We start from the raw sequence: 14,153 nt of genomic DNA on the forward strand, positions 1-14,153 counted from the left end.
TGCTGGGTATTTTGGTTGTTTGCATTTGATTGAATTTGTTAAACGATGTTAAATAGAACTTTAACAATTAGAACGGCATTGCCTAGCATTGAAAATGGGCATAACAGGGAACTTGCAACTGCAACTGAATTTGTCTTGACGTAACTGAATGCATATTTCTCAGCACCAGAGTGGAACATCATGTACCCTGGCACTTCTGGGGGGGGGGGGTTTATAGTTGAGCATGAACAAGCCAGTGATTGCACAACAATGCCAGCCAGGGTCTATTTTGAAGAAAATTCAGACCTTAAGGCTAAAATGACGACGTGAGAGGAAAGTGAGATCAATAGTGGTTCCCGTCATAGGATTGAGGCTAGAAAAGCGGTCAATCAATGCCGAAGTCCTGCTGTTTTCTTTTAAACATAATAATATGTGTTATAGCACCCCAAAGCAAATCTGTGACTATAGGTTGACATTAAGTCCTTGACAAGCTGTTATATGAATGTGTTATTAAGTGTACATAAGCACATTTCTGATTGGATTTTGGATTCCTTGTTTGATACAGCCATTTAAATATATTAGTGTTCTCTAAATTAACTCTAAATTAAATCAAGGAGACAAGCCAGTATTTTGACATAATTTCTGTTGTCAATACTCAATTAGGGTTGTTCAGATCACATTGTTCCTAATAACATTTTTTACTAATTAATCTAACTAGGCATTTTTCAGTGGAGTGACTCATTGGCCAATTATTGCGAGGATGTTGTTAATATGTAGAATGTGGGCCGTTTCATCAGCCAGCAGGAAAGATCTAGTCATTTATCTTTCAATTAAATGTTCACAAACTCCCTGAATCCCTTCTCTTTAATTTTTTTTTTTATTTTGTGTAACAACGTTCATTTTGCTGGTGTTTGGGACACGGGCATCACGGATGAAAAGAAACGACAGGGGCATTTTGCGGGATTCTTGGAAACCAAGTGTACACAAACTTCCTGAAGCTGTATTATTACATGAAAGATCGACAAAGACAGAAAGCGGAGGAGTGAAGAGGAAAATGGCAGAGCTGGAGGTCGAGCGCTTGTACTGTATAAGTGCAGAAGTTTATTATGTGGATCTGAATGGGTTTAAATACAAGCTTGATGGTGGACACCTGACTGCATCTCTCGGCAGAATCAGTAGTGCTACCAAAACATGACACGAATGGCCCACACTTAACATGTGCCCCTTCAAATATCTTTTTATGTAACAATATTTTTATGTATTTATAATTTTATTAAATATTCAGTATCTTTCTAGTTAAGGACTCCACAGACAGCATAGTGAGCTGCAGCAAGCAATCTAAATACATTTGTGTAGTACAACTAAATAAAACTTCTCATCAGCATCACACGCATGTGACGTGGTTCTGCCTCGAAGACTGGAACAAAGAGAAAAAGTTGTTGGATAAAGCCATTATTTTTGTTTTCTTTGCACACAAAAAGTATTCACGTACCCTCGTGGTCTTAATTTTCTTCTTCTCACTTTGAGGACACATCCGATTTCCCCTTTAACAAGTCCACATTTATTGTGGATAAAAACATTTATTTAGTGTACCTGTTGTAAGCAACTGGTGGCAAAACGCCCAGTGAAGAAGAAAGAGCAGGTATTCTACAGGAAATAATGCCTCATGGAGGCCTTTAAAACGCAGCAGCTGTTGATCATTTCACTTCCCGGACACTGGAGAGATGCCAGCAACTCAATTAGTCTTTCCAATTGAGTATAAATTCTTAGATTTATGCTAAAGCAGGTGTAGTCTAATACTTGTCGGATGCGGAGCCCTGAGAGGACATTACCTCAAAGTGTCAATCTCAGCTCCTGCTCATTTTTCTTCACAATTATCTCCAAGGTTATTTGGGTTCCTCTACAAGCCAGCCCCTCAAAAAACACTTTGAAAAATAAGGCTGCATTAATATTAATTTACCGTCTACCCTTGCAGGTGTAGCCTAGATATCTTTCTTTTATGAGCCAAATTACGGCAATTACGCCATTATGCTGCATTTCTGCACACAATATTTTGTTTTGTTAAGGACTCGTTCTCCGTGAAACAGGTGCGAAGGCAGACATGTATCCGAAGGCAAAAACATGTTTACCTCTCACTCTAAATATCATTCTCATTACATAGTGATACATTTTTAATGTGATTTTTTTTTTAATCCTCACCGTGTCAGAGATGGTAATAACAGGCTCCGCAGCTGCCTTGGCTTTTAGTGAGGTACAGAGTACTGCTGTGCGACCTGTGGACGACCTGGAAATGAATGACAGGCCAAGATGTAAAACAGCTCATCTACCCTAATTGCAATCCTTCATGAGTGCCGCGAGACGCTTCACCAAAGGAGCCAAATTAAATGTCACCACCCCTAATTTGCCGCCTCTCAGTATCACATACCGAGAGTACACTCGAGGTATCTTGTCTCTCAGCGGTTCGAGTATTTGCAGAGCGCGGCAACCTTTGAGTAGCGAGGATTGATTGATTTCTCCTTCTTTAGAAGCGCAGGGGCCAGTGGCTTTTACGGAAAGACTGTTATTGTATCTCAGAGCGCTGAGGTCTCTGAGGAAGGTGAGGGTCTCTGCTGCCTTTGCACAGATAAAGAGGACTTTTAATCCTCACATGCCCCCCACTCCCCTCATACGTTCATTTCAACTCTAAAGACTTCTGCAAAGAAAGTTTCGTTTCAATCTACCACCCTGTGTAAACAGGAGCAAAAATAACAACAGTCATTTACACGTGCGCTGAAATGGAAGTTGAAAGAGAGAAATCCAATTCTACATCACATACGTTTTGCAACTAGACAACTTCACTCTAGCCTCAAAGGAAATGAGTCATGTTGCTAAGAGACCAAAAGGCTGAAGACAAGGAGAAAGAAAGAAAGTTTCGTGTGGTGATATTAGATAGAGTGGCAGGTAAGTGGGTGGTTGGAGAAACAAAGTAGTTGAGAAACTTGAAGAAGGAGAAAAGAGTCAATAATAACAAGCGTTAATAGCATTAATAGCATTGGTAGGTCAATAGCTTTACCTAGCTTGCTTTTACACATCACCATTCATATATGCTAAAAGAAAACACTAGTTATAGACAATATTAAAACAACATTTGTACGACATACATTTTGTAAATACCTTTCAGAATGGAATAAGTTTTGAAACTTTTCGAAATTTTTCTTTTTACATTTTGAACCATTATCTCATGCTAACCAAGACAAGAGTTTTTTTATTTAATATTTTAATTTGCATTGAAGTATATTTATTTTCTTTCAGTTATAAACTAGAATGTATTTTTCTCAAGTGTGTTTTTTTATTGAACTCTTTTAGCGCAAAGCTTACAAAAACAGCCGTCACAACAAGGAACAATAAATAAAGCAGCGCTCAAACTAAAGAAAAATGAAATTCGAAGTAAATAGGAAATACGTATAATACGCTGTCGGAAGATTAACATAAATACATAATTGTTGTGTTAGGACAGATTACAGATTACGCATCTTTTTTCCAAGCCAAGTCTAACAGATACTTCAGTTTTAGAGACCCAAATAGTCAATGGCTAATAATCAATAGTAGGATTTTCGAGCTTGAATAAAGCAAAATATGGAGGTCTGACCTGAGAGTCTAAGGGCATCTGTTCATTTAAAAACAATTAGCAACTCTTTGCTCCAAGACTAAAGTAACATTTAAAGACATCAATTCCCAGAACTGTTGAGAACATATCAAGGTAGAATGCCCCAGCTTCAGATTTACATTCGAGGCACAGATCAGACAGACTTGGATTAATTTAGTGTCTAACCTCAGGTGTAATAAACAGTCTGCATAGAATTTTTTATTGTCTCCGCCATGCAGAATTAGAACACAAAAGGGCTTGTTACATAAATCAATTCCTGTTTCAAATACACAACCCAAATCAGCTTCTCATTTACTCTTAAGTGTAATCAAACTAGTCCGTTTTAAAGTTACAAAGAGTGTTATAAATCTAGCTCAAAATAAATAATATTTTTTACAAGGAATTACATTTGGCTTTAGCTTTATATGAACCTTCAGAATCATTCTAATGTGATAAAAAAAAACTATATATATATATATATATATATATATATATATATATATATATATATATATATATATATATTCAAATTTTGAATATATATTAAAGAACAACATTAATCATTAATAAAAAAAAAGAGCAGCATTTATTTGAAATAAAACGCTTTATAATACATAGTCACACCCTGAGAAGGAAACAATTGCTTTTTTCTGTAGCTTGTAATTGTTTGTCAGTATTATGTGCTGACCTTTCCTCGCTGGCTCAGCTCAAGACACATCCATTACTCTTAATCAGTTGATGTCTGATTGGTTCTCCGCACCTATTATCCCCCTGCAACCAGGCAAGAAAAGGGGAGGAAATGGGAGGCGGCGAAAAGTGAATTTCGAGGGGGTTTGCTTCCAACTGGTTAGGCTTCTTTGGAAATTAAAATGCATCCATTCTAAAGACTACGAAAGCAATCCCAGTTCTGCACATAGCGCTGTGTTTATGGTTTGCTGCGCAACCATTTTGTTAACAAAAGTAAAAAATAAAAAAAAAGTCACAGCTCCTTAAGAATGTAAGGGATTTATAAGGGATAGATAATAATCTATAAAGGATCCATAACAAGGTCATGGAATTTAATTATTACTAATATTATTATTATTATTATTACTGATATACAGCTAATATGCTAGTAATATGTATGCTAATTAGCAACTAGTTCCCTAATAGCAAGAACTGTTCCCTAATGACATGTGCATCCAATGAGGATGAACATCATTTAAACATCCAGAAAAATCAAAAACCTCTCAAAGGGGTTATTTTATAAACTACTAAAACCACTTGAGCTTGCAAAGTGAGATTTGTGTTGCTGCGTTCAGTATGAATTTTCTGCAGGATTTCCCCAATAAATAAACAAATATTGTCACTGTTTTTCCAGATTCAATTAAAAGTGTAGTGAGCATGCTCTCTTATGTATTTGGCACTCTTTGAATGTTCTGAATCAAACTGTGTATTCCTCATGTACTTTCATTTCTCCCATTATAGTCACATTGAAACTTTCTTATTCTTATTTGAAGGCCATTACAGCAGAATTTGCTTCAAAAACCTGTAAAATCAATAAATAGCAGTTTGAGAGAGAGAGAGAGTACAGATAATGTTTTTTTTTAGCTTCCATTTTGCTCTTATAGCATAGACACCATAAATATGATACAAGTGCAATGTTTCATCCTTCATATGCAAGTTTGTGAATTTAATGTTTCAAAGCTATACTGGTTCCATGTTGACCAAATTATTTTACGATCTCAGCATGTCACTTTATCTGTACAAACTGTTTAGATCTGTACAATCTGTACAAAAATCTACGTCGCTATTGCTCAATCTATATAAATATAAATATGAACACTGACAGTCTCTCCCATTCCCACTTCCACTTTTGCGTCGGGGTGTAATGAAAAACCTTTCTGATGTGCAATTATAAAAAAAAAAAAAAAAAAAAAGCTGATATTGATCTGCTTTCATATCACTGTCTAGCCTCACATGACTAAAATAAAATGTTGCTCAGTGCAGAAAGCAGTTCCTTTCATTAGCAAACGCTCCCTAAAACATCAAATGGACTCCCAGTCTCTCCTAATGAGACCAAGAGAGTAAATATGCGTCGTTGCTATCACGCCAAAGATAAAACAGATCAGATGCAAAATACCAGCAGAGAGAATCACTAAAATAGTTTAATGATATGAGAGAAGGCACTCAGCAGGTGCTCTTGGAGATGTGTACAGGAAGCCGTGGGGGGGACGACATCAGGGAGCCCAGAAACACGTCACCGGTCGATCTGGGTTAATAAGGGAAGCAATTGGATTTGTGAGGCGCAAACCTAACTAAACCCAGTGGAGAAGCAGTATTTACAGGAAATAGAAACAATTTCTGTGCCTAAAGGCGTATACCTTCCCTCTAGTTTACCTAATGGGATTGTTAAAGCACTCCAGATTTGCAGGCTCTTGTTGTTCAATAGAGCCTGAACTCTTTCTTCTATGGAATTATCACTGAAAGTCTCAGCAAGAATCCCATCAAAGCTGTCAAGTCACACAATGCCACCAGTCTGTAAATTTGACAGGGTCTGTACATGAATGCCTTCATTAGTTGCACGCTGAATGAAGAGAAAGACAGAGCAATTTATACTGAAATGTCAGCATGTCCCGTAGGACCTTTGAGTGTTTGTTGGACAGCCATCAGCGCCGGTGCTTGCTCCGTCCACTGAGCAGTGTGCTCAACTGGGCTCTCAGCATCGCTTTTATACATGTGTTTTCTCATCTTGGATCATAGCATTTTCCCTATGAATAAATGCATGAAGCTTTTCACACCACCAGAGATCTGGGCACAGTCTGAGATCTGAAATGCATAAATTCAGCCTAGTATTTAGCCTTTTATCACTATGTGTGTAGTATAGAGGAGAGGAAATGTTTCTGATGGGGCTGGTAGTGAGTATTACGAATTTACGATTTACATACATAAAAAAATCCGGCAGAAAATTGTATGTGTGTTTATATATATATATATATATATATATATATATATATATATATATATATATATATATATATATATATAGATGGATAGATAGACAGGCCTATAAGAATGCAAACGCACTGTTAATGAATGACGTAGAAGTACTTTCATCAAAGTTTGGATTTGTTTTGTGTTTTTCTTTTTGTTTGCGTTTGCATGACGCCTTCTTTAGGGACTTCTTGACCACTTTTTTTTGTGTAAACGTGTTTATCTCCAGGAGTCCAGGAACTTGGCTCAAATACATCCTCAATCTGTGCCGCCTACACTACAGTTAAGTCAACTTGCAGAACACATGCCTTGTTGACACACATGAATAGAGTTGAGTGGGTTTTGAGGCTCTCCAGCGTAATCACTTTCTACCTAAAATATTAATTTTTGAAAGAAAAAAAAATGTTAATCGAATTTTACTCAATGCTGAAAAAAAAACTGTTATACCAACTTAATAGAATAATATGTACATAAAAGGTGGACAAAAAACTCATAAGTATAGTTGTAATGAAAATGAGTCAGGAAAAATGTTTCTGTTTATTTATGTTTAATACAGTATTGAAATCAATATTTTAACATTTTTACAATATTTTTACAGCAACAAGACCATGATCTTTACCAGGAACACAAAGGGCACAGAATACCAGGAATGACATACATGTCTCTCTCTCTCACACACACACACACACACACACACACACACACACATGCACAGAGAGAAAGAAATAAAGAAAAGAAATAAATATTGTGTTGGGGGTTAGCAAAATAATGACTTAAAATCTCAGCTCTCCAGTTCGTTGTAAGTTTATTAGTAACTGTAGCCTTACATAATGCATGGTTTAGATAAAGACAGCTTCTCACACAGCTTTCCTTCCATTGATGGTGATAACTGATCTCTTTCTGAAATCTGAAATCTTTATACCAAAAAAGTCCACAGGCGGGGTCAACAGAGTTCATTTCTTTATCCAACAAATAATACATCCGTCAGGTACACTGGCATCAGACAAAAGTAATAAAAATGTGTAATGTAGGCTACAAACTTATTATGGTCCATTTACACTTAAGTGGTTTAAACTGTGAGTTGCTTGTTTGTATATTTAGACTAATGTTTAGTTTCTACCACATACTCCAAAGACCTAGTTTAATTCAACAACATGAAAAAGATAAATGCAAATCATTTTCAAGTTCTGCGCGAACTTTTATTTTTGAGACATACACAAATACGGCAGGCTTTTATTTTACTTGTGAAGTGTCGTAAAATCGGAGTGACGCGTTCCTTTACGGCACGGGCTCTCACCGCACCGTCTGGGAGTTGTCGTGCATTCTTGAATCAATAAGAATTTCTGCTCCAGTAAAGGTACGTTTTTTGAGGTATGATCTCAGTTAGTGTATTAAAACCGCCAAGAGCAAATGCGAAAAACTGAAGCTCGCGGAAAATGACTGAGATAAGTTAGTTTTCGTGTAATGAGAGGAAGCATGTGCGCTGCTGCTGAATGCATCAGCTGGTTTCACGCGCTCAATCCTTCCGCGCAGCTGTTAACAGTCTCTATTGTTGACACAGTATCAGTGACATTTGTAGAAATGTAGAAACATACGCCTTTCACGAATGTAAAAAAAAAGTCAAAGGGGCAGGGAAGGGCTCTTGTGTGTGACTTAGCGTTAGCGGCGGTACTTTTCATCATGGCCGCTCGTAAAATCTTGGAGGATGTCGTAGAAATGCCTCTGAACAGAGGCCACAGTGATCGTATGAGTAAGCATCCGAAGTCCTGTTCAGCACAAGCGCAGTTTTATTCGTTTTAACCCATTTATTCTTTATTTCGAATTTGAATCGTCTTTTCGTATTGTATTTCGATTTTTCTTGTTTCATCAGTCAAAAGAATACTCGCTGACCAATGAGAGCAAAGCTTTAGGTCATGTGTCCGGAACCGGCATTACAAATAGATAAAATATTCAAACTAGTTTATATACAGATACAGTATATACAAGAGACTGTAAATAATAATAATAATAATAAAATGCATAGGTAGTGTGTTGGGTATTGCCTTTTCTAAATAAAAGACATGGTGTGGTTATACATATATTATAATTTAAATTCCTCGCTTACCTAACAATAATTTTTGTAGTTTTTTTATTGTTTTTGAAGTTCTGTTTTTATTACTGCTAACTGTAGACCAGTCTGTCTATACTGTATATATTATTTTGCTTATACTGTATTATTATTTTACGTCATATGCTGTAATACAACCATTTTACTTGCATTATTAGATTTTTTTTTTTGCTTAATATACTGATTATGTCGGTCGTATTTAGTCTAAAGCCGGTGCTTAGACATAAGAGACAGAAGGAATAATAGAAATATATTTATAATATGTAGAGATGTTCTTAAATGCTGCCTTAATTTATACTGCTATTTATGTACTTTTTTTTTTTTTTTTAAGGCAATGGCAAAGTTCCACGCACCTGTGATCCAGGACAACCCATCAGGATGGGGTCCGTGTGCTGTTCCTGAGAAGTTTAAAGACATGCCCTACCAGCCTTTCAGTAAGGGAGACCGACTTGGAAAGGTGATTTCTCTTTACTATTCCCTAGTCGATCCCATCAACTCTGAAATGTGGACAATAATAATTGTATTTTTTCCCAACAAGTCAATTGCTATTATTTTTGTACACAGGTAGCAGACTGGACTGGCGCAACATACCAGGATAAGAGATACACAAGTGAGTGTTGCCACATTTATGTTTAGTTGTATTTACCCAGCAGCAGTTTTTTTTTTTTGGCCTTTCTTTTTTGATTATCAGTCAGAAGGGTTGTTCTCTGTTCTGTTTAGATAAGTACTCTTCTCAGTTTGGAGGTGGCAGTCAGTATGCTTATTTCCACGAGGAGGATGAGGCTAGCTTCCAGTTGGTGGATACTGCCAAGACTCAGAAGACTGCCTATCAGAGGAACCGTATGCGTTTTGCTCAGGTGGGTTTCTGAACATTTACATTCTCGCTCTCTTATTACAACCTCTCTTAAACTCTTAACGTTGTGTTTCTGTTTTACAGAGGAATCTTCGGAGAGACAAAGATCGCAGAACCTTTACTCAGTTCAACATGCAGACCCTGCCTAAGAGCGCCAAGCAGAAGGAAAGGTGAGCTGTTCTTATCCAGCAGGGGAGGGAAAAAACCCCCCAAAAACATTTAGTTGTGGCCTGTCAACATGCACTCACCCTTATCTTTCTTGGAATAGGGACCGCATGCGTTTGCAGAAGAAATTCCAGAAGCAATTTGGAGTTCGGCAGAAGTGGGATCAGAAGTCGCAGGTATGAAATTCATTAGTTTCATCTCTTTTCATCTTTTCTTTGATCTCCAGCATCACAGCATTTCACCTCCACATTAATTTTCTTATCTAGGTCTCAATTTTTTTTTTGTTTTACCGTCGTCTTATTTCAGCATTTGACTTTTCATTCAATCCCCAAGTCTATATTTAAAGCGTGCAATGAAAACTATGCCATTTTGTTTTTGGATTTGACTATTTTATTTCTGAAGATTTTCATGTTTATGTTTCATGTACTGTTCTGTGCGTCTTTGTTCTGTTTTTGTGTCGTATTGCTCATCATTAGTTTCTATTGGTACAGTTTTTGTTCTTATTATATTTCCGTCTATTTGCATTTGCATTGATGTTTTTCTTCATAAGAAAAGTTGGTAACACTTAATTTTAAGGTGTCCTCATAACACATGCACTTACTGTAATAATGATAATAAGAAATTATGCAAAATTACATGCAAGTAACTCTTATTCTAACCATAATGTGCGTACATGTAATTAATTTTACTCAGTATTTAAATGTATAATTGCACTGCAAAAAGGACACCTTAAAATTAAAGTGTAACCAAAACTTCAGCTTAAGGCAAAAACGACTATATTGTGATACTGTTATCGTGAAATGATTCATTCATCACCTAGTTTTAGTGTTGAGTTGGGAACAAAACTCTTCACTTACCTGCACCTTCATTGGCTAAATATGATTCTGCATTAATTCGGACTCTTCTCCCGTGACCTCAGGCCCAGCTCAAACCCAGGGACTCCTCTGTGGAGGTGCGGAGTGACTGGGAGGTGAAGGAGGAGATGGACTTCCCCAGACTCATGAAAATGAGATACATGGACGTGGCCGACCCGATTGACATGTAAGCACTCTGATGTTACTCATGTCACGGACAAATCATTTTTGTACGAGCGCGTTGCTCTCGAGGGAGTCCTTCACAGAGTTTCTTTTTCTCAGTGAGTGCTGCGGAGCTCTCGAGCACTACGACAAGGCTTTCGATCGCATCACCACACGCAATGAAAAGCCACTTAAGAGCATCAAGAGGATCTTCCACACTGTTACCACCACTGATGACCCAGTGATCCGCAAGGTACTCCACATCACACTCGCACAGGATCGCTTCAGCTGTCAGTCTTTTAAATGTCTCTCTTTCTGTTATAAGTGTCTGTGCTAATTGATCTTGTTCTGAAAACGACATCCACAGCTGGCAAAAACCCAGGGCAACGTGTTTGCAACCGATGCCATCCTGGCAACTCTGATGTGCTGCACACGCTCTGTGAACTCCTGGGATATCATTGTTCAGCGTGTGGGCAACAAGCTCTTTTTTGACAAGAGGGACAACTCTGATTTCGGTAAGCATGTGCTTCAGATGAGTGACTCGTTTCGATGGATGTCAAAGGCTGTAGATTCTTCATGCTGACCATATTCTGATTTAACTTGAGCGCTTGTATTGTCACCTGCCTTGATGTGAAAGAAATGCCCAGGGTTAGTGGGCGCACAGCAGACGAGAAGCACTCCGTGCCACATCTTTAAAATTGCAATGCATTGTTTTCTATGAATAAATGAACACTGGCTGCAGCGTTTAAAATTCTGCTGTGCTGCCCATGTAGGTTTTTTTTATAGCGTATTTATCCCAAATTGTTGTTAATATACATAATAAATTCACCCTTGGTGGTGTATTGTGCATTTTTCTGCAAAATATTTGAGTATCTGTTGCTTGAATAAAGTCTATATGGTTCATATAGAGAGCTATAATAATATAGACTGTACTTAGTCTGTTCAGGGTTTTTTTAACACTAACCTTTAAATTGACACGCCGCTTTGTTCATTCTTTGTTCAAATTAATTTCTGCCTGTTTTGAGAAGATTTGTTTTATTTTATTTACATTAGTTACTATTTATTCAGTACTGGTTTTGGACCACTCGTATTTGCAAATTCAGCAGATTTAAATGTCACAAATACAGGTACCAAGCTGGTTTTGCCAATTTATGTTGCCCAAAATAATTTCCGATGTTTATTAACTCGTAACATTTGCTGGAAAACATATTTGTATCTGACAAAACGTTGCAGTAAAGAAATGTTAGAATTTTTTTGTTTTAGCAGCCTTCATGCCAGAGATAAAAATGCTTTTTAATTATCGAAAACTAATGTAAATAAAAAAAACACTTTACTGTCAAGCTCTGATAAATCCTGCATGAAGTGTTTTTGATGCATAAAGTAATATCTGTGCCGTTTTAATGCTTAAACTTTTTTCCTTTGTAGACCTGCTTACAGTTAGCGAGACGGCGAATGAGCCTCCTCAGGACGAGGGCAGTTCCCTCAACTCCCCCCGAAACCTGGCCATGGAGGCCACCTACATCAACCACAATTTCAGCCAGCAGTGCCTCAGAATGGTGTGCTCGTGTTTTTCACACTTTGTTGTTAAATCGCCTATTAACACGATACATGAATACGATACATTTTCCCACACGGATATTTGTGTGACTGTTTTTTTTCCGGCTTTGGTGTCAGGGAGGAGAGAGGTACAAGTTCCCCAATCCTAACCCATTTGTTGAGGAGGACATGGAGAAGAGTGAGGTGGCATCTGTTGCCTACAGGTTTGTGCTGAGTTTTATAGATACAGTTTATAGATGTAACATTTATCATGAAATTTGTTTGAGAGGCTGAAATGTTAAAAATGTTTAAAATTCCCTTATGTTTTACTTATTTCTTTAGTTTTCTTTTGTCCCATGTGTGGCTTTAAAGGATTGAGTTTTTTTACACACAGTGTTTGATCTTAAAATGATGACGCGGATTATATATTTGCACATATTATGGGTGCACAAAATTCAAAATAGCGACCTTATCTGACTGATTCCCAGGTACCGGAGGTGGAAGCTGGGGGAAGACATTGACCTCATGGTGCGCTGTGAGCATGATGGAGTGATGACTGGCGCAAATGGAGAAGTCTCTTTCGTCAATGTCAAGACACTCAATGAGTGGGACTCCAGAGTAAGACGCACTAAGAGAGCTGGAGAGTAGTATTTGGCTGTATTTGGAGATACGGGTGATATAATTCTGTGCTCTTTACAGTACTGTAATGGAGTGGACTGGAGACAGAAACTGGATTCCCAGAGAGGAGCGGTTCTGGCCACAGAGCTGAAGAACAACAGTTACAAATTGGCCCGTTGGACCTGCTGTGCCATTCTCGCGGGATCGGAGTACCTCAAATTAGGGTGAGTAGCGAAAAAAAACGTGGTGTCAGTTTTTCTAGCCATTTCCTTTCTGGTATCTCACTGAACGTCTTTCTCTCTTAGGTACGTCTCCCGTTATCATGTCAAGGACTCGTCTAGGCATGTCATTTTGGGTACGCAGCAGTTTAAACCCAACGAGTTTGCTAGCCAAATTAACCTGAGCATGGAGAATGCCTGGGGCATCCTGCGCTGCGTGATCGACATCTGTCGCAAGCTGGAGGAGGGCAAATATCTCATCCTTAAAGACCCTAATAAGGTAAGAAGGAAGCTGTGCTGGGTTTTAAGTCTGTTGCATTGTCGATATTTGATTTGCTGCATCAAACCAGGAAGCTCCACCTGGCTATTAAGAAGTAATTTTGTTGTATTTTTATATAAACATTCTTTATTATGAACACGGCAGAGCTGAAAGAAAATAGACTGCGTGGTATCAGTGGTGTTAATTTTAGTTGCTGTTTTACTGTGCCAGTAGGAATTACCTTGGCAACTTCAAAGTATTTTTCTGAAATCAAGATTATTAATAATGCATTCTATCTTTTTGTGTGTGTGTGTGTTTCCCTAACAGCAAGTAATTAGGGTGTACAGCCTGCCTGATGGAACCTTCAGCTCGGATGAAGATGAAGAGGAGGACGATGAGGATGAGGAAGAAGATGAAGAGGGTGAGGATAACGGATTGGTTTTCACTTCGGTGCCTTTTTTCCATACTTTTTTGGTTTTATCTGGTTACCTTTGTTTCTGATGCACTTTTAATTTCCCCCAACAGATGAAGACAATTAAGGCATCATTAACTACCACAGCTCGCTTGTATGATGTGTTTCAATGCTGTCAGAGCTGAATAAAGATAATTGATTATTCATTCACTGTGTCCATGTCTCTGTTTAGTAATGAGTACTTTCAGGTTCGAATGCCCTTCACTTTTTTTTATATATATATTAGGATCTGCAGCTTGAAGGCAATATGAATGATCCTTTTAAGAATTCATGCTGATGAATTTAATCTCAATTGTTAAAATATTGTGTTAGAAATGCTAAGACCACGGGTT

General features: G+C 37.7%; 1 protein-coding gene across 1 annotated transcript; it reads left to right on the forward strand.

Annotated features, from left to right (window-relative positions):
• Positions 1 to 7,808: 7,808 nt before the first annotated feature.
• eif3d (eukaryotic translation initiation factor 3, subunit D) lies at positions 7,809 to 13,967 on the forward strand. The gene is made up of 16 exons (XM_043235903.1): positions 7,809 to 7,934; positions 9,016 to 9,141; positions 9,249 to 9,294; positions 9,405 to 9,541; positions 9,622 to 9,707; positions 9,806 to 9,878; positions 10,622 to 10,743; positions 10,839 to 10,971; positions 11,086 to 11,233; positions 12,144 to 12,274; positions 12,393 to 12,478; positions 12,743 to 12,872; positions 12,954 to 13,096; positions 13,178 to 13,370; positions 13,677 to 13,770; positions 13,875 to 13,967. Exons 2-16 carry the CDS (start codon positions 9,019 to 9,021, stop codon positions 13,886 to 13,888), a joined length of 1,659 nt encoding a protein of 552 aa, XP_043091838.1. The 5' UTR covers positions 7,809 to 7,934; positions 9,016 to 9,018; the 3' UTR covers positions 13,889 to 13,967.
• The last annotated feature ends 186 nt before the right edge of the window (positions 13,968 to 14,153 follow it).

The sequence above is a fragment of the Puntigrus tetrazona genome, chromosome 3 (genome assembly GCF_018831695.1).
Source record: "Puntigrus tetrazona isolate hp1 chromosome 3, ASM1883169v1, whole genome shotgun sequence".
Taxonomy (NCBI): domain Eukaryota; kingdom Metazoa; phylum Chordata; class Actinopteri; order Cypriniformes; family Cyprinidae; genus Puntigrus; species Puntigrus tetrazona.

Coding starts and splice junctions, on each gene's coding strand:
- eif3d (XM_043235903.1), top strand. CDS start 9,019: ATGGCAAAGTTCCACGCACCTGTGATCCAGGACAACCCATCAGGATGG. Junction 9,708..9,805: donor AGCGCCAAGCAGAAGGAAAG/GTGAGCTGTTCT, acceptor TTCTTGGAATAG/GGACCGCATGCGTTTGCAGA. Junction 12,873..12,953: donor TCAATGAGTGGGACTCCAGA/GTAAGACGCACT, acceptor TGCTCTTTACAG/TACTGTAATGGAGTGGACTG.